The sequence below is a fragment of the Bos grunniens genome, chromosome 9 (genome assembly GCF_055505025.1).
Source record: "Bos grunniens cultivar Pamir isolate PY7600 chromosome 9, Bosgru_T2T1.0, whole genome shotgun sequence".
Classification (NCBI taxonomy): Eukaryota; Metazoa; Chordata; class Mammalia; order Artiodactyla; family Bovidae; genus Bos; species Bos grunniens.
Window position 1 is genome coordinate 19244137 of NC_141173.1, and position 19553 is coordinate 19263689.

Sequence of the window (19553 nt, forward strand, 5' to 3'; positions counted from 1 at the left end):
AAGAGATGATGCTGTTAAAGTGCTACACTCAATATGCCAGCAAATTTGGAAAACTCAGCAGTGTCCACAGGACTGGAAAATATCAGTTTGCATCCCAATCCTAAAGGAAGGTATGCCAAAGAATGTTCAAACTACCACACAATTGCACTCATCTCACACACTAGCAAAGTAATGCTCAAAATTCTCCAAGCGAGGGTTTCAACAGTATGTAAACTGAGAACTTCCAGTTGTTCAAGATGTTCAAGCTGGATTTAGAAAAGGCAGAGGAACCAGAGATCAAATTGCCAACATTTGTTGGATCATCGAAAAACAAAGAGAGTTCCAGAAAAAACATCTAATTCTGCATTATTGACTACACCAAAGCCTTTGACTATGTGGATCACAACAAACTGTGGAAAATTCCTAAAGAGAGGGGAATACCAGACCAACTGACCTGCCTCCTTGAAGTCTGTATGCAGGTCAAAAGACAACAGTTAGAACTGGACATGGCAAACAGACTGGATTCAAATCAGGAAAGGAATAGGTCAAGGCTGTATATTGTCACTTGTTACTTAACTGATATGCAGAGTACATCATGCAAAATGCCAGGCTGGATGAAGCACAAGCTGGAATCAAGATTGCCAGGAGAAATATCAATAACTTCAGATATGCAGATAACACCATCCTTATGGCAGAAAGTGAAGAACTAAAGAGCCTCTTGATGAAAGTGAAAGAGGAGAGTGAAAAAGTTGGCTGAAAACTCAACATTCAGAAAACGATGATCATGGCATGTGGTCCCATCACTTCATGGCAAATAGATGGGGAAACAATGGAAACAGTGAGAGACTTTATTTTGGGGGATTCCAAAATCACTGCAGATGGTGACTGCAGCCATGAAATTAAAAGATGTTTTAATGCTCCTTGGAAGAAAAGCTATGACCAACCTAGACAGCAAATTTAAAAACAGAGACATTACTTTACTGACAAAGGTCCTTCTAGTCAAAGCTATGGTTTTTCCAGTAGTCATGTATGGATGCGAGTTGGACTATAAAGAAAGCTGAGCAGCAAAGAATTGATGCTTTTGAACTGTGGTTTTGGAGAAGGCTCTTGAGAGTCCCTTGGGCTACAAGGATATCCAACCAGTCAATCCTAAAGGATATCAGTCCTGAATATTCTTTGGAAGGACTGATGCTAAAGGTGAAAATCCAATTCTTTGGTGGCCTGATGTGAAGAGCTAACTCATTTGAAAAGACCCTGATGCTGGGAAAGACTGAAGGTGGGAGGAGAAGGGGACAACAGAGGATGAGATGGTTGGGTAGCATCACCAACTCGATGGACATGAGTTTGAGTAAGTTTCGGGAGTTACTGGTGTTGGATAGGGAGGCCTGGTGTGCTGCAGTCCATAGGGTCACAAAGAATTGGACACTGAACTGAACTGTGGCTTTAGGTAAAGCTTAATTAAGGTAATTAAGCCCCTCAGGGGCTTCCCAGAGGATTTAGTGGTAAAGACTCCACCTGCCAACGCAGGAAATGCTGTTTGATCCCTGGGTCAGGAAGATTTCCTGGAGGAAGAAATGGCAACTCACTTTAGTATTCTTGACTGAAAAATTCCATAGACAGAGGAGCCTGGGGGCTACAGTCGATGGAGTAGCAGAGTTGGACATGACTGAGTGATTGAGCGCACACACACACACTTACCTTCCCTCAAGTATGAATCCAACACTTAGTGTCTACTACCTTCTAACTGTTAAAAAGAATAGGAACTAGATGCAAAACCTACATGCCCAATTATGAGCAGCGAGTCAAGAAATAAGTCATCCATCCAAATTTACAGAAGAGAAATAACTACGTATGGATACAAGATTTTTTTTAAAGAAACAGTAATCCCAATACTAGTAATCATGGTGAAAATGGTGTCCAGAAAGTTGAGTGATCTAATTGGAGCTTCTTTTATCCTTAAAAGAAAACACTTAGGTAAGGAAGAAATCTGAAAACATTTTCTACTCGTGATTGTCTTCAAATATGAAAATATATACTAAAAAACAAAAAAGAATTCTCATTTGATTATTTTAATTTCTCCTCTCTAAAATATGTCTTCCAACTTCTCTTCTAAATGCATGTATTTTCTTTTTGTATTAAATAACTTTCCTTAAATTTACAGATATAGGTTTAAAATCTAATGACATATTTACTAGCCATGTGATCCTTGGCAAGTATCTAATGTCTGGGTCTATTTTCTAATCTTAAAAACAGAAATAATAATAACATCTACCCCAAAAGTGTATTTTGAGAATAAGTTTTCTCATGTAAACTGACCCAGTGGTTAAGAGCACTTAAGCAGATGTCTATGCATTTGAAATCCAGAAAACTTACTTAACCTTGCAAGGTATCATTTTTCCCATACATGGACTGGAGATAATAACAACATTTTCTTTATAGCTATGTTGTCAGGACGAAGATCATGGCATCCAGTCCCACCACTTCATGGGAAATAGACGGGGAAACAGTGGAAACAGTGTCAGACTTTATTTTTCTGGGCTCCAAAATCACTACAGATGGTGACTGCAGCCATGAAATTAAAAGACACTTACTCCTTGGAAGGAAAGTTATGACCAACCTAGACAGCATATTGAAAAGCAGAGACATTACTTTGCCAACAAAGGTTTGTCTAGTCAAGGCTATGGTTTTTCCTGTGGTCATGTATGGATGTGAGAGTTGGACTGTGAAGAAGGCTGAGTGCCGAAGAATTGATGCTTTTGAACTGTGGTGTTGGAGAAGACTCTTGAGAGTCCCTTGGACTGCAAGGAGATCCAACCAGTCCATTCTGAAGGAGATCAGCCCTGGGATTTCTTTGGAAGGAGTGATGCTAAAGCTGAAACTCCAGTACTTTGGGCACCTCATGCGAAGAGTTGACTCATTGGAAAAGACTCTGATGCTGGGAGGGATTGGAGGCAAGAGGAGAAGGGGACAACAGAGGATGAGATGGCTGGATGGCATCACTGACTCGATGGACGTGAGTCTGAGTGAACTCCTGTAGTTGGTGATGGACAGGGAGGCCTGGCGTGCTGCGATTCATGGGGTCGCAAAGAGTCGGACACGACTGAGTGACTGATCTGATGTTGTCAGGAAAGAATTTAAATACTCCATAAAAATCATTTTGTATGAAGATGGCTTAACTCTTATAAACTACTATGACTTTTTTAAGCACCTGGAATACAGCAGACACTCGATAATTGTTGGTGTTATCCCTCTCCTCTCTATTCCCAACCCTGTTTCTTTCACTTTTAACATAACCTTTGTGTATGGAACGTACATACATCTTTTTATTACCATTTTTTTGCCACAAATGATGGGTAAGAGATACATGTATTTGGTTTTTTGGCAAAGAACTTTTATTAAAAAGACCTTTGGGACTTCCCTAGAGGTCCAGTGGTTAAGAGTCCATGCTTCTAATGCAGAGGGCATGGGTTCCATCCCTGGTTGGGCAGCTAAGATTCCCACATGCCGTGTGGTGCAACAAAAAGTTTTTTTAAAAAAAGAAAAAGACCTTTGATGCTAGAGTCCATCTTTTGAGGGTCCTTTTGAAAATATTCTGAAGGCTTAATCCAATTCAGGGCACATATTGGTGCTAAATCTGGGACACAAAGCAGAAGGATAGATAAACATATTCCACATTTTTTGCCTTAGGCAACTTTTCATATAAATGGCACATATAATATTTTATTTAGCATAACCTTGAACTATCTCTTTCTATGCAAAGGGTAAGCATGCTTAATAGACATCATTTTTAAGGAAGGCATATAAGCATATTACAAGGCTTCCCAGGTGGCACAGTGGTGAAGAATTCGCCTACAGTACAGGAGACGTATGAGACGTAAGTTCAATCCTGGGTCAGAAAGATCCCCTGGAGGAAGAAATGGCAACCTACTGCAGTATTCTTGTCTGGGAAATCCCGTGGAGAGAGGAGCCTACAGTCCATGGGGCCGCAAAGAGTCAGACACAACTGAGCAACTAATCAACACAATAACCCTATTATATGCACTTTAATGACTCTCAGATATCAGGGATGGGAGAGGGGAGGGAAGGAAGTCTGTGCCACCCAACATTATCTTTCATAGCTCATCAGAGCTTTTACTAAGTCATTGTCTTTAACTCAGATTCACTAAAATTGCTTTTTTGTTTCTTAATCAACTACTCGTATACAAAATTACATGACTAGTCATGTACTTTTAAAAAGAATGCTTTCTTATCAAGGCCAAGTTAGCAACAAGGTAATTATTGAGTATTAGCACTTTTATCCAATGTTGGTGTGACACAAGCACTAAATTTGCTGTTAGTCGTAAATGTTGTTCTTATTCTTCATGGCAGACCAGTAGGCACTATAAAAATAAATCAAATAACATTTATTTAGTTCCACTTCAATTCAGTAATGCTTTGACTTCACAAGTTCTCTTTAAAACTAAGAAAGATGATTCTGAATTAAAATAAAAATATTCATTTCCCCATCATGCCAAAATGCTTAAAATTTTCTTGTGGTAAATGACAGAACATTAATTTAAAAAAATCAAATAGCCCATAAACTCCATTATGCTAATACTAATTAAAATTTCTAACAGGTTAAATTCAGATCAATTTGTTCAGAAACAGAAGTGTCTCCTGTTATTCAGTATAACATAATGGAAACAAGACAATCAGAGTTGCATCTATACATGAATAGATTCTTAAATAACTCTAACTTCTATGTGCCTTACTTTCCCACTTCAGTATTAAGCAACAATATTCTCCCTCCTGACAAATTTGCAAGTTTGTACATGAACCATTCCCATCAATTGTGAAATTAAAATTCTTCAACTAACAAAGCTACAGAAGATAAACCTCATACTATGTATTGGTCACTTGGGAGTCAATAAAATTCACTTTTATCTCGTGCTTGGTGAAAATGCTTTAAATAAAACAACAATAAAAATCAAGGCCTGCAAAAAGAAATAAACAAGTCCAATATTACATGTGGAAATTTCAACTTTCAACTTAGAGAAATAACTCAGGATGGACTGCAGAATTTGATAAAAAAAAAAAAAAAAAGAATCTAACCACATAACAATGCATCAAGCAACCTTGCTGAAAGAGGCGAGGGAAAAGGTGCTGCCTTAACTAACTTTGGAAATAAGTGGAATCCGTAAAACTAAAGGTAAAAGGAACCACTCATGAGCACTGTACTGTAGTTGATAAAGCTGCTTCTGTGACCTCCAAGTTAACAATTCTGATACTGCTATATGTACACTGGAACTAGACAATTAGCTAAATGGGAAGCCAGATTTCTCACTACTGGAGCAGAAACTCACAGATAAGCAAGGGAGAGGGTTGTAACGATTCATGTGGTAATGTATTAAAGTTGGAGACACCATACTTTACTGGTTACATATAGATGTGTGTGTGTATGTGTGCACGCACACGCACGTCCCAGGTTAATATTGAGAAAGCTGAGAAGCAATGACATCCCAGAAGCACCTAAGGCCCAGATCTTGGTGTCTAATAACATTTTACAGTAAAAAGAACTGGGACTCCTTGCAGAAATGGCTGATTCTTGGACTGGAGCAGGACATATACAAAGTAAGCTCTTCTAGTGACAGAACGTAACTACTTCAAGACTTACCTGGAAGAAAAAAAGCAAAGCACAATGATAGGGGTATGTCAAACAGATACAGGAGCCAACTGAAAGAGCTCCCCATGGCCAAAGCAGGAACAATTTGAACAAAAATAAGTAAAGTAGCATTGAATTATAACCCAGAATATGAAATAAGTGTCATGAGTCCATACTAATATAAATGCTTAAATGAATTAATAAACTAGGGAGAAGAGACAAATACCCTTGCAGAAGAATCTTAAATACATTTATATAGATATTTTACCCTAAAGGTAGGAGCACATAACTCTTGCTCCTTAAGTGTAAGCTGCCCATAGTGAACTTTCTTACAAAGACTACAGTAGGGAAAGGAGGAGAAAAGAGTAACTTGAAAGTGGAGAAACCCGAAAAATACTATTTCAACCAAGGGATCAAAGTCTACATCAACAATTGTAAATCATGTTGACAGTATGCACCCTTGATATGATGTAATGAAATGACAACACCTCTCTGGTGTCTTCCTCCCTAAAAACCACAATCTCAGGCTAATTACGAGGAAAACTTCAGAAAAATTCCAACAAAGGGGCATCCTACAATATACCTGGTCAGGACTCCTAAACACTATCAAGGTCATCAAAAACAAAGAAAGTCTGAGATGTCACAGCCAAGAGGCACCTAAGAAGACATAACAAATGTAGTCTGGTAACATGGATGGGATCTTAAGACAGAAAAAAAAAAGTCATTTAATAAGAAAAATAGAGAGATGAATAAACTATTGACTTTTGTTAATAATAATGTATCACATTGAGTTATTAAATACAGCAAACATAACACACTAATATAAGAATGTTACTAATTGGGAAATGTAATACAGCTTGGGACATATGGGTACTCTATACTATCTGCTCAATTTTTTCTATAAATCTGAAACTGTTCTAAAAACTAAAGTTTACAAATAAAAAATTTTAAAGACCATTTTTCATGAAGAGCCTTTAGAAATTTCAGAACCTCAGAAAGAAAGAGAAAATTTTAACAAGTTTTCAAAACAGAAAACATGGATGATTTTCAAAGTGATGAGACTCAGGATAGCATAAGACTACTTGTGAACAATATTGGATGCTATAAAAAATCTGAGACAATGCTTTCAGAGTTTTGAGAAAAAATAATTTTGAGACTAGATAAATAAATGTGAGCCTGCTGCTGCTGCTGCTGCTAAGTCACTTCAGTCGTGTCCGACTCTGTGTGACCCCATAGACAGCAGCCCACCAGGCTCCCCCGTCCCTGGGATTCTCCAGGCAAGAACACTGGAGTGGGTTGCCATTTCCTTCTCCAATGCATGAAAGTGAAAAGTGAAAGTGAAGTCGCTGTCATGTCTGATTTTTAGCGACCCCATGGACTGCAGCCTACCAGGCTCCTCCGTCCATGGGAGTTTTCAGGCAAGAGTACCGGAGTGGGGTGCCATTGCCTTCTCCAAACGTGAGCCTAGCTAAACTATTACTCAAACATACAGGCCTACAACCTGCCCAGTAGTGTCATCATCAAGTTAAAGACCCCCAAAACAGGCCCTGTGCACACAAAAAACAATCATTTATGGAAAGGTGACTTTTAAAAATGAAAGAGTCTCTCTGTACTGAGATCCAAAAATCTTTTTCAGGTGCTATTACAGTCCTGGTCTGACCATATAGGGAGGGACAAGTAAACCTCCTTGCCAACCTGGGAGAGGAACTGATGATGGAAATGTGGTGTCTCCTCAGGAAAGACAACAATCTTCTTGCTCTCCCCTCTCTTCTTCTGATTATAAAATGTAACCCACTGAATACTCAGGGCAGCTCAATGCTTGCCTGTCCACTTGTGAACCCTGCAAGCATCTTACTCTAATAAATCCTTCCTATCTTTCACTGTGCCTCCCACTGTGAATTCCTTTCTGAGTTGAGACATAAAGGAATGTGTTGCTGGAGTTCTTTGGAGCCCTGGAAATGACACTTAACAGTTTCACTGTGGCTTCAAAACCCTTCCTGGTTCCTTAGTAAATAATATTTATGTACTCTACAGTTTGAGCTCCTTATGGTAAAGTGTTTAGAATAAATCTGTAGACAGAGCACGAAAGATTTAACTATAATTAAGGATAAAATGTAGATGCTATAAATACAGATAGTTGAAAGTCAAGATACATGTATTTATATACATATAAATGTATATATACATGGAGGTCAGAGGTTATGGAGGTGAAAAAGTCAGAAGTGGTGAGAAGCACAGAAATGTTGGTTCTTTCATCATGGACACTGCAGAGTCAACAGATACCGCCTGAGGTTAACTGGTAAAATAGAATTCTATGTATATTGTGTAATGGTTTAAAGGCAAACAATAAAATAACTAAAAATAAGTATGTGACAGATTGAGGCAGTGACAGTTTAGACAGGTTGTTGGAAGCATAAGGAGAAGGTGATGTAATGAGCTATACTCATTTTTCGAAGTATTTGATAGATATTCACTAAAGTTCATAAATTAAGAAATGTAGGTAATTGCACAGTAGTAAAAAATATTTAAAATAATGTGTTTATTATTTTGAAGGATTTTTTAATTCAAAATTATAAAAGTAAGTTTTTTTATTTGAAAATGTTAAATGCTTATGCCCAAGTTCTGAAGGATAAATGATACCTAAGTTGCTACTTTTATTACATTTGGAAACCAACAGGCTCATGAAGCAAATTAGAAGAACTTCCCTGGTGGCTCAGATGGTAAAGAATCTGCCTGCAATGTAGGAGACTAGGTTTGATCCCTGGGTCAGGAAGATCCCCTGGAGAAGGAAATGGCTACCCATTCCAGTATTCTTGCCTGGATTATCCCATGGAGAGAGGAGCCCAGTGGACTACAGTCCCTGGGGTTGCAAAGAGTTGGCCACGACTGAGTGACTTACAGTTAAGCTGAGCTCAAATATGTATTAAGCTTTAAGCCTTCACTGTTTAACAAAAAAAGCAAGCACAAAAATCAGCCAACTAAATACTCAACTCATAGGAAAAGAAAAACCTAGGAATTATAAATATAAGGAAAACAATAGGGGAGAAATATAGTCCTAAATAGAAAAAAAAAAAAAAAAAAACCATGAGTAAAAAAAAGGGAAAAAATAGATTTGACAAACTAAATTTTATTTGAAACATAAAGCAGACACACTTCTGGCACGTCAGCTTACTTTAGTTTTCCTTTGAACAGGAACGCATGGCAATACATAAACAAAACAATAAATGGAACATAGATAAAACTGTATTGTTTTTAATTACAACAATAAACTCTGAGGGATTGAGGTGGGAGACAGATGGGCCCCAGGCTAGGCATTCACAACTGGCTTCCTTTTGCATTTCCTGAGACAAGGGCTAAGGGGGCTCCAGGTTAGACACTTATAACCATCTTCCTGTTTGCTCTCCAAAATGGAAGCATAACTAAAGCCAGGCCTTGTCTCTTGTGGACATTGTAAGATAACAGTCATGGCAAGAACAGAGATGGGCTAAACCTTGTTTGAGTAAAGGATCAGGAGGTTATATATGTCCCATCCTTGAGGCAAGGGAGACATTTCACATGCCCAGAAAGCCTCCTTGGGGGTCAAAAAGGAAAAGGCACTGTCCCATAATATGTGATGCTAAGGCAGGAATCCATCTTGGGAAAAAGTCACACACACATGTCGGGGAGGGTCCTAGGGCAAGTCAGGACCTAAAGCAAACCACATAATTGGCCAAAGGTAAACAAAGACCCTGAAGAACTGTCCTATATAGATGACTTAACCGCCTCTTGACTGCACTCCTCCTCACTGGGGAGGACACCCACACCCTTTCTCCCCAGGTTTGCGACTCTGCATTGCTTCTATCTTAACTAGACAAACTTTCTGTGTGCTCCCCCACTTGTTGACTCCTGTCATTTCAGGACTAGGGAAGATTGCAGAGATGATTTTCTGATTCCTCTTCATTTTACACATGACGAATAATGTGTCCTAGACAAGGAAACTCACACCTCTAGACTCCAGATTAACAGTGCAGTTATTACTCCATCACACAGCATCATCTCTTGTTTATTCCAACACAAGACACAAAGTAAGGCTTCATAATTTTCCACTACTTTTCAATTTCCTTATGATATTTTAATTTTTCATATGTCTTGAGCAAACCTACATTTCAGTGGGGTGGGAGGAACAAGGAAAGGGGAAAAGGAAGCATCCTCCAAACTCCACCTGGCTCAGCTTCTAAGGCTGCTGCTGAACCCTAAGCACTCAGGCACTTAACACAGAAATACTCTTGGCAAAGTACCGTCCTCTTGGGACATTAGCACATCAGTCCTGATTCTTATTCAAAGCCCTCTGTAATAGAATGTAAATACAATTTTTGCTTTCTGATATAAGATCAAGCCACAATTTAAGGTTCTCTGTAATACTCCTAACATCCTAGTCCCCAGGCCTCTAAGAGCACTTCAGGATGCAAACCTGCCTCGGGCAGTGTTTCGCAGTTCAAACAGGATGGAAGTGGGAAGTAATTCGAAGACTCTGAATAGGTTCTTGATGAAAATATTGGTTAGGAAAATGAAGGTGCCCTCATGCCTATCCAGCACATCTGGTAGGAAAGGACCATCACTTTATTTGCATTCCATGAAAAATTAACGAGTAATCTGCAGTTTGAAACAAACCAATGTGAAACAGCAGTTGACTAAAATCTTCCCCCATGAAAGAGTGCATGAGTGTGTGCTCAGTTCTGTCTGATTTTTTGTGACACCATGGACTGTAGCCCACCAGGCTCTTCTGTCCATGGGGTTTTCCAGGCAAGAATATTGGAGTGGATTGTCATCTCCTCCTCCAGGGGATCTTTTCAACCCAGGGATCAAATCCACGTCTCCTACAGAGGCAGGCAGATTCTTTACCACTGAGCCACCTGGGAAGCCCTCATAAAAGAGTAATACTGATTAAATTAAAGACCTTTTTTTTTTTTTTTTTCTTTAAAACCTTCATTCATTGAGTTCCTTTAAAATTTTTTGATTAATTCTAGTTTGATCTTTACCTTTGCACTCAGTAATTTTGCAGAAGCTGGAGGTGGAGGGGGACAATGCCATGGAGAGGGGTTGAGAGGCCTGAATGGGAAGAGTTTTCAGTAAAGATTGACTGGGCAGAAGGCTCGCCATCAACCCTGGGGGAGGGGAAAGAGAGGGAGAAGGAGGGAGGACAGAGGAAGGTGACAAGACGTGGGACAAACAGAACAGTAAAGATAACATGGGGTGAAAGCAACAGGAGCTCCTCCCATTTCAGAGGAAGGTGAGCAGAGGACGCTTGAAGAGTTCAGACAAATGAGCAAGCAGCGACGGCCACGCCCTCAGTGGGCTTCCTACACTACTAAACAGACTGCAGGTCCTGCGTGACTCGAGGTCAGCTAAGGACTCCTGCTTGTGAATGTGCACTATCCTTCAGGCTCAGTGTTGAAGGAAGGGGCAACTACAGATTCGGGTTTTGCTGATCTAAGGAGCTACATTTTCCTTAGGCAACTTCTGGTTTAATATTTGACTTCTAATTTCAAATTAAATTTATATTAGGATAATTCCGGGCTTCCCTGGTGGCTCAGAGGGTAAAGCGTCTTCCTGCCATGCAGGAGACCCGGGGAGACCCGGGTTCGATCCCTGGGTTGGGAAGATCCCCTGAAGAAGGAAATGGCAACCCACTGAAGTATTCTTTTCTGGACAATCCCATGGATGGAGGAGCCTGGCAGGCTGCTGAAAAGTGCCTGGAACTCTTTTTCCGATTGTGGGGAAATAGCATGTAATCAAGGTGGCGTCAGTCAGGCTCTCTCGCCCAACACTCTCACACTCTCACACCCTCTCCCCACACCCTGTTAACAATGACCCTGCATGATTATGTACCAGCTGAGTTCACTTACAGCACTGCGCATGCGCATCATGTTGTGCCCGCTCGGCCACGGACCGCTTTTGTTCTAGGGACAGAACTAGCCGCACTGAGAAACCCCTTTGCCCCAGCATCTGACACTGGAGAATAAACATGTCTGGTCTGCAGCTCCTACAGCTCCTCCAGTTTTCTTCCAGTTTCCCGGCTGGTGCCTTGCCTACCCTGAGTTCAGCCAACAGTGTAAACAGAGAGCTACAGGTGTACTCATGTGTTGTAGAATAGGCCAACAATGGCTACATTCTATGACACTAAATATCTGCAGATCAGACACCTGAGTTGAGATAAATTTCTTAGGAACAGGGTTTAACCCTGCAGTAATGAACAGAGTATAACCTGCTGAGTTGCAATGCAGGTTGCGCTCTTGTCGGCAATCCTGGACAAGACACTTTCACTGGATGCAAGACTTCTTTTCTATTCATTAATCTAGGGAGAATAGTTACAAGATCTGTATGCCAATCTACATGCACACCACCCCACCCTCCGCCCCAAACCCTTTTACAGACATTATTAATCAATCACAGTGCTCTCCTGCCTGAGGCAGGACTCAGTCTCATTATAGCATTCAATTGATAAGAGCTGGTAGGAGAGTCAAAGAAAATGGCTTCCCACCTGTGAGTTACCATCTGCATGCCTTACTCAAAAATTAGTAATTAGTAATTGTGCTCAGTCCAAATACTTAGAAATGCAAAAAAAAAAAAAAATCATAGAACTGGAAACATTTAGAACTACAAAAATGTCTTAAAAATTGCTATGAGAAACAAAATGACTGCTACCAAAAAAAAAAAAAAAGAAAGAAAATTGCTATAAAGATTCTCTGAGAAATTCTACCTTAAATTCAGGCCTTCTGTAATAAACATATAATTGTACAGTGTTTTATAAACTTCAAAGACCTTTCAAATACAAATTTGTTTCTCCTCTTCTTAGTTTAGTATTTAATGCTCTCTTTAACCTGCTCTATGTGGGCCAGCCACATCCATAGTTTTTCTTTGTATTTCTCAGTATTTCTGGGGGTAAGAATAAAATTTGTCGACTGAAAAAAATACATGCAACCTAAAAGTTGAGAGTTACGTTTATTCAGTGAAAAGTGTTAGGACTTCAAGCCCAGAAGGCAGCATCTCAAGTAGCCCTGAGAAACTGCTCCAAAGAGGCCAGGGGAGGAGTCAGGTTATATACAAGTCTGCAGCAAAGGGCAGAGAGTCGGAACATCAAAATATTATTGTTCATTAAGGAAAACTAGATATCTCAAGGAATTTAGTGCCTTTCAATGTATGAGAAGATGCAAGCGTCTAGGCTCACTGAAATCATTCCTTTCCTATGCATCTCAGCTGTCTCGGGCCAGCATCCTGTCCGCTCACATCCCCCTTGTTTACCAATATGGCAGGAAATACTCCATTTCACAGACTGAAATCACAATTGTTCTAAGATCGGGAGCCAAACTTTGATCTTAGAAACATAAACAAACATCAAATTATTATGCTTAAAGAACACTTCTACTTTTAAACACTTTCTACTATAGAAAAAATGAGACACATTTTTCCTAGATCTAATACGATTGAGTGCAAGTGATCATAAGTACAGGCAATTAAACCAGACCTTTGTTATCACAGATTGACATCAAAGACATCCTTGTACTCCAATTAAAAAAAAAAAAAAATCATTCTGAGTGGAGAGTTTGAGATCCTTTCAATATTTTACCCTCCATCTCTACCCTCAGAGTTAGGTAATATAGAGAACATATACCAATTGATCCCACTGGCTTCCTTATAATGTGATTTAATTGCTAATATAGGTTTGTTATTCATATCCACAACTATGATATCTTTTATTATTATGGCTCAGATTACATATGATTAAAAAATAATAATAATAAAAGCCCTGACTCAGCATAAGCAAAAACCTATTGTAGAAAATCCCATAGATTCAATCAAATCAATTTAAATTTTTTTTTCAATTTAATTTTAAGATGTACTATACTCTGGATACATATTTTCTTATATTTTATCTAAGACTTCACATAGGATATTTTATTGTGAATTATTGCTAACAAAAAGCTAACATGAAATCCAGCTTACAGAAATGCTAGTTAGGTTAAACAAATTCATCTCATTTCACTCCATATGCCTACCTTATTTTTCTGTGCGTTCCACTTTAGCACTTCTATTTAGATTTGAGAGATTAATAACAAAGTTGGAAATGTAGTTTCTGGGAAATGTTTCCATATCATTGTGTCTTTTATTCCTAACCTGTTCTGGGAAGAAGGAAGACTACAGCCAGGAGGAGGAAGTGACCATGCTGTTGTTCAATCATTAGTAAAAAATGATTCAGGGATGTTTCCTTTTAAATGCTGTTTCACTGAGGAGGGGGGAATGTAGCCAGAGACAGAAGCTGATCCTTGGCAAATTTATCTCACCTGGCACATCAAAACGCCCACCGAACTCTAACTTCACAGACTTGACTGCTTTCCAAAATTCTGTTAGCTTTTGAGATGGAACTAAAGAGGAAAAAAAAAGTGTGTTTATTCCTGAAAGTGGATACTTGCTCAGTAAACATCATAAAAATTTAATTGTACTGTTTTCCTCATCAATCTGAGAAAGATTTATTCATTGATTTTGAGAATTAATTCCCGTGTAAGATAAATAAAACATTATTTTCCAAGACTCATTTATTTGGCTTTTCGAACCACCCTTCTGTGCTGGCAAAACTGAAGAAAATTGAGTTGATAAAAGTACACTCATTTGTTATGAGTTTTTGTGTCCACAAAGCTTAGAGACTTCTGACTTCAACCCTTACTACCTACATGAGTCCTTTAATATTTCTAAACTTCTAATATTTCTAAAATGAATAATTCTAATATTCTAAAATTCTAAAACTATAAATGGAAATTTTACTCTTTTCTCTTAGAATAGTGCTAAACAAGTACACAGCTGTCCTTTGTCAAAGGTAATCCATGGTAACAGAGGGAAGAAAGTTAGTATAGCAGTAACGGAATCATGTAAAAAAAAAATTAGATCCCATGGGACTTCTTTGATGGTTCAGTGGTTAAGGATGTGCCTTTTAATGCAGGGGACGTGGGTTCAATCCCTGGTCGAGGAGCTAAGATCCCATCTGCCCCAGGGCAAGTAGAGAGCCCCTGTGTTACCACTAGAGAAGTGTGAGCGCCGCAACTACTGAGCTGGTGAGTTCTGAACCCCATGCTCCACAACTAGAGAAAGCCTGTGCAGTGCAATGAAGACCCAGCACAGCCAAAATTTAAAAATAAAAACATAAAATAAACTAGCATATGATCCCTATTTAAAACACAGATCCCAATTTCAATTTCATCCAATTCAAAATCCTTCTAACAGTATGTCCAAAAGCTACACACCAAGGAATACAAAAGCTATTCACAAGCAAGCCTAGCTGCTCAGAGGAGAGATTAGGAAACAGAGTTTAGGGTGGTAAAAGTGAAATGCAGTGAAAATCAGTGGTTTGTTAGTTTGCCACTTTTGCATAAATTTCCACGCAGATAACTGAAATATCCTCAAGTTCAAATGTATATAATGCATTCATTCATTCTTTAGAGATTCAAAATTCAAGCCACAGCCAGAAGAGATGAGTAACATCTAATCAGATGTCAATGAAGGGATCAGGTTCCTGAGATTGGAGTTGAACCTGAAAGGTTATTATTGTGCTTGATGCCCTTTGTTCTGCGTGCCTGCAGACCTGAGTCCTGAGTGTCAGGATCCTCAAGAACCCACTTCCTGAGGATGATCATCTAACCTGACCACATTACATGGGTGGGCAAGTGACAGGGACCACAACCCTACCTAGTGCCCAGTAGATTTCTGATGACTTGCTGGTGTAAACAGTCCTGGATAACAGCTTCTACCCTTCAAACTCTGATTCTTTTTTCAATTGATAAAAAAAAAACAAAACAGCATTTGAATAAAACATTTAAGCATATACAACTTACTTTGAGCAGAGCAGTCCCTGGGCTCAAAGACTCAGCCAAGTGATAAGGCAGACAGAGACCAGCCCTTTACTCTGGGCCCCAGAACCCCTCTTAGAAGCAGATGACCCAAAATGGGTATTACTATACCCAGACTTAGTGATTTAAGTCGACTGACAAGAAAACAATGATCCTTGGTGCTCAGTGAGCTTCCAGAGACTTACTACCCAGGACCTAGAGGCAACCATCAGCCCAGCTGCTTTACCATGAGCGAGCGTCTGAGGTTAAAGTGACCATCACAACCCCTCCTGTAGCTGAGATTTCCCATGACCTCTCCCCCTCATTTCCCTCTCAGCAGTATGTTCTTTCCTTCCTGCTCTTGCTCTTTGGCTCTAGCTTCAAGCTATAAAGATGATGGGAAAGGGATTCTTCTTGTCTCTGTCTAATCCTCTTTAGCTGACACAGTAGCATTTAATGTGGTGGGAGAAGAGACAGAAAGTGAATAGTATACCAAGACGCAGTTCTTAGAACACCGCTTTGGAGTCAGACTCTGAGGGTTGACCCTGAAGTCTGCTAGTTTTACCTTGGACAAATTACTTAGCCTCTCTATATCTCATTTTCTTCATCTGTAAAATGGACCTAAATAAGTAAGAAAGAAATGAGACTATTGACGGTAATCATGTATTGAGAATGATATAATCATTACATAGCCATTAAGTATTAATTGATACAGTATTATCATTATAGATTGAGAAGGCAATGGCACCCCATTCCAGTACTCTTGCCTGGAAAATCCCACGGACAGAGGAGCCTGGTAGGCTGCAATCCATGGGGTCGCTGGGAGTCTGGACACGACTGAGCGACTTCACTTTCACTTTTCACTTTCATGCATTGGAGAAGGAAATGGCAACCCACTCCAGTGTTCTTGCCTGGAGAATCCCAGGGACGGGGGAGCCTGGTGGGCTGAAGCGACTTAGCAGCAGCAGCAGCAGCATTATAGAAATATCGAGTGTTGAGCTTAAAAACACTAGATTCTCAAGTGGTAAAATCTAAAAGAAGCTTGAAATACTTACCAAGGAGGACTCTAAGTAGAAGAGTCTTACCTATAAGAAAAGAAAAACATACATTTATTAAACACATATTATTCTCCAGACATTGTTAGTTCCTCATATATTATCTCATTTTATTCTCAAATCAGTCTTGCATTGGTTGCAAGTATTGTGACTCCACACAAACGAAAACAAATTTAAGAGACTTATGCAATTTCACAAAACTACCCAGCTTATTTGAAGCAAAGGAGAGTTTCTAAAATAAGTAGATCCACCCTCAAAACTCATGTGTTTTCATCAAACCAAGATGCCTTCAAAATACATTCAGTGATCACTTTCCACTGCTAATTGTGTCAGTTCTAATGAATCAATATACCCACTGTAAAAACAAATAAGCTTATGAAACATTTTAACAGCTGCAGCAGTTTCAACAAAGAGAATACACAACACTTAACATACCTAAACACCAGGGAGTAAAGAGTAAAATCTAAAACTGTTATTAGACACATCAGCCATCATTCTGACCTTTACTACTTAGAAGAATACCCTTTGCAGGATAGTGTAAAAGGAACATTAAAGAAGCTAACCTTTGTAAAACTTTTTTTTTTTTCACAAGGAGGAAATTTTATAGGTGTCAATAGATTCAGTGATGTGCCTTAACGCATGTGAAAACCAGGCTTGCCAGCTGCTGTTCAGAGGTTAGTATTTCACTTTTATATAGTAACTTTTGCCTTATGAGGGTTTCTAAGAGCTTTATAACTTTATAAACAATCTAATGGGCTTCCCTTGTGGCTCAGATAGTAAAGAATCTGCCTGCAATGTGGGAGACCAGGGTTTGATCCCTGGCCTGGCAAGATCCCCTGAAGGAGGGCACGGCAACCCATGCCAGTATTCTTACGTGGAGAATCCCATGGATAGAGGAACCTGGTGGACTACAGTCTATGGGGTCGCAAAGAATCAGACGCCACTGTGCGACCAAGCACAGCAAGTACACAGTAAACAATCAAACAACTCTAAAGTCATTCTTTTCCTAAATGAACATAAATTCTGCTCAGATTCGCCAGGGAAAAGTCACAGTGACTGTTCCATTGCTTCTTTAGCATTGGCTATGCTGGACACAGGACTCCACCTGCAGTTTTTAATATAATGGTTATAACTCTTATCACACTGTATTATACCCCTGTCTCATCAAATAGCCTGTGGGCAACCTGATGGCAAAGACCATGTCTTATTCATCTTGGTACAGTTTCTGTTCAATACGTATTTAATGAGCACTTACTCCTGTGCCAGCTATATGGTCAAGCTAGTAAGACAAATGAGACACGGCACTGGGCTGGAGAGATGATGTGAACAAATGAAGGAAGATCATTGCTCATTTCAACACAATATGAGAGAGATGACACAGACACAGCATGAGCACAGGCTGGTGAGAGCATGAGAAGGACCTGGATCCAGCACGCAGGGTTCAAAGAAGACTCCCAGAGCAGGTGGGAATGTAGTTCTGACCTGAGAATGTCTTCTAGTGCAGAAAGGCCTTTTGTTGTTGTTGTTCAGTCACTAAGTCTTGTACAACTCTTTGCGACCCCATGGACTGCAGCACGCCATGTTTCCCGGTCCTTCACTATCTCCTGGAGTTTGCTCAAATTCATGTCCATTGAGTCGGCCTTGGTAACGACTTTGTATCTTGTTCTACAAGTGATTAGAAGTCTTCAGGGGGTCCTTAGCATGGAGTGAGATTGTTTGACTTAATATTTTATAAGAATCCCTTTGACTGTGAAAGTGAGAAAAAGCTGGAAGAGATCAATTAAGCGGGGGCCCAGGTTGAGTGATCTAGGCAAAAGATTAAGATGGTAGAGCCAGAGGAAATGAAAACACTGAATTCAGGATATTTTAATATGAAGGTTAAGAATTTGCTGAAAATTTGGATGTAGTAGATGAAATAAAGAAGTGAAAGATCAGTCCAGGGTTTAACTCTGAAGGACTAGATGCACTGTGCTGTGAGGAAGCCAAGGGACTGAGAGAGCAGACTGTCGCAAGGTGCATCTGCATGGATATTTCCATAGAGAAGAAAGCTGACCAGGGTCATCAGGGGAAAAAATGTGGATGGCTCCATCTAGGAGGAGTAGCTGGAGGGATTATGTGGTGTCATCAAGTATTAATAGTTCTTCCCTTTGGTGGTGGTTTTAGCTTATGTAAGACAATTTAGGAAATGTGCATCAGATACTGTTATCTAGGAACTTCAGAGAGGAACTAAAGATTCTGTGACTGCCATGTGGCTGAGAGAGCTGATTCTTAGGTAGGTGATAAGGAGTCTAGGCCTTTGAGGAGGAAAAAGAGGCCTGGGGTTCTCAAAGAGGAGAAAAGGACTGCCGGGGTCCAGCCCCAGTGGATCCAGGGAATTCGAAGCAGGGACAGCGTCGGCGAGGATCAGGAAACAACCGCTTAATTAAACGTTAAATAAGGATATAAAAAGTGGTGAAATAAGGATAGCTCAGCGAAGAAATTCAGTGAAGAAAAGAGGCTGATTAAAATTCCAAAGCAGGGAATTTACGTCACCTACAAAGGCCGCAGGCGTCCTCCCGTTCTCCCGAAGGAGAAGAGACACTAAGGCCTCCCCGGTCAGATCTTAGAAGCCCAGGCAAAATTAGTACGCATGACGAGCTTCCCCGCCTCAGAGGAAAAAATTCAGCCAGAAGGAGAAAGAAAGAACGACATGCAGAGACCAAGTTTCGGTGAACAAGGCCTGCACTTTATTTTCCAAAGTAGTTTTTATACCTTAAGTTATGCATAGAGGATAATGGGGGAAGGGGTAGAGTCATGCAGTAAGCCAGGCTTTCTTCCTGCAAACTTACCATACGCAAAAGTTTAGGTGATTTGCATCATCTTCTGGCCCGGAGGCCTGTTAACATTTTAAGACCCTTTCTTCAGAAAATTTATTTTTCTCTAAAGGTGACTAGTCAGGCGCCACCCTACAAAAGCATTAGATAAAGTTGCATTCCTAAAGGGCAAAGGTATGGTGGGCTATAACAAGAAAAAGAATTAACT

The 19553-nt window shown here is 39.8% G+C and overlaps 1 protein-coding gene and 1 long non-coding RNA gene across 2 annotated transcripts in view; both read right to left on the bottom strand.

The window, feature by feature from the left end:
* Positions 1-19553, bottom strand: part of LOC147365640 (uncharacterized) — a 149649-nt gene that overhangs the window by 50756 nt on the left and 79340 nt on the right. The window contains exons 2-4 of the mRNA XM_086316738.1: positions 16533-16562; positions 15338-15395; positions 13942-14022 (exon numbers count right to left, since the gene is read on the bottom strand). Coding sequence (XP_086172864.1) covers positions 13942-14022; positions 15338-15395; positions 16533-16562 — 169 coding nt within the window. The remainder of the gene's footprint in view (positions 1-13941; positions 14023-15337; positions 15396-16532; positions 16563-19553) is intronic.
* Positions 4008-13796, bottom strand: LOC147365641 (uncharacterized). Its single transcript, XR_015132617.1, has 2 exons — positions 13657-13796; positions 4008-4358 (listed from the first exon to the last, which is right to left on the bottom strand). It is a non-coding gene; the product is annotated as an uncharacterized LOC147365641 (long non-coding RNA).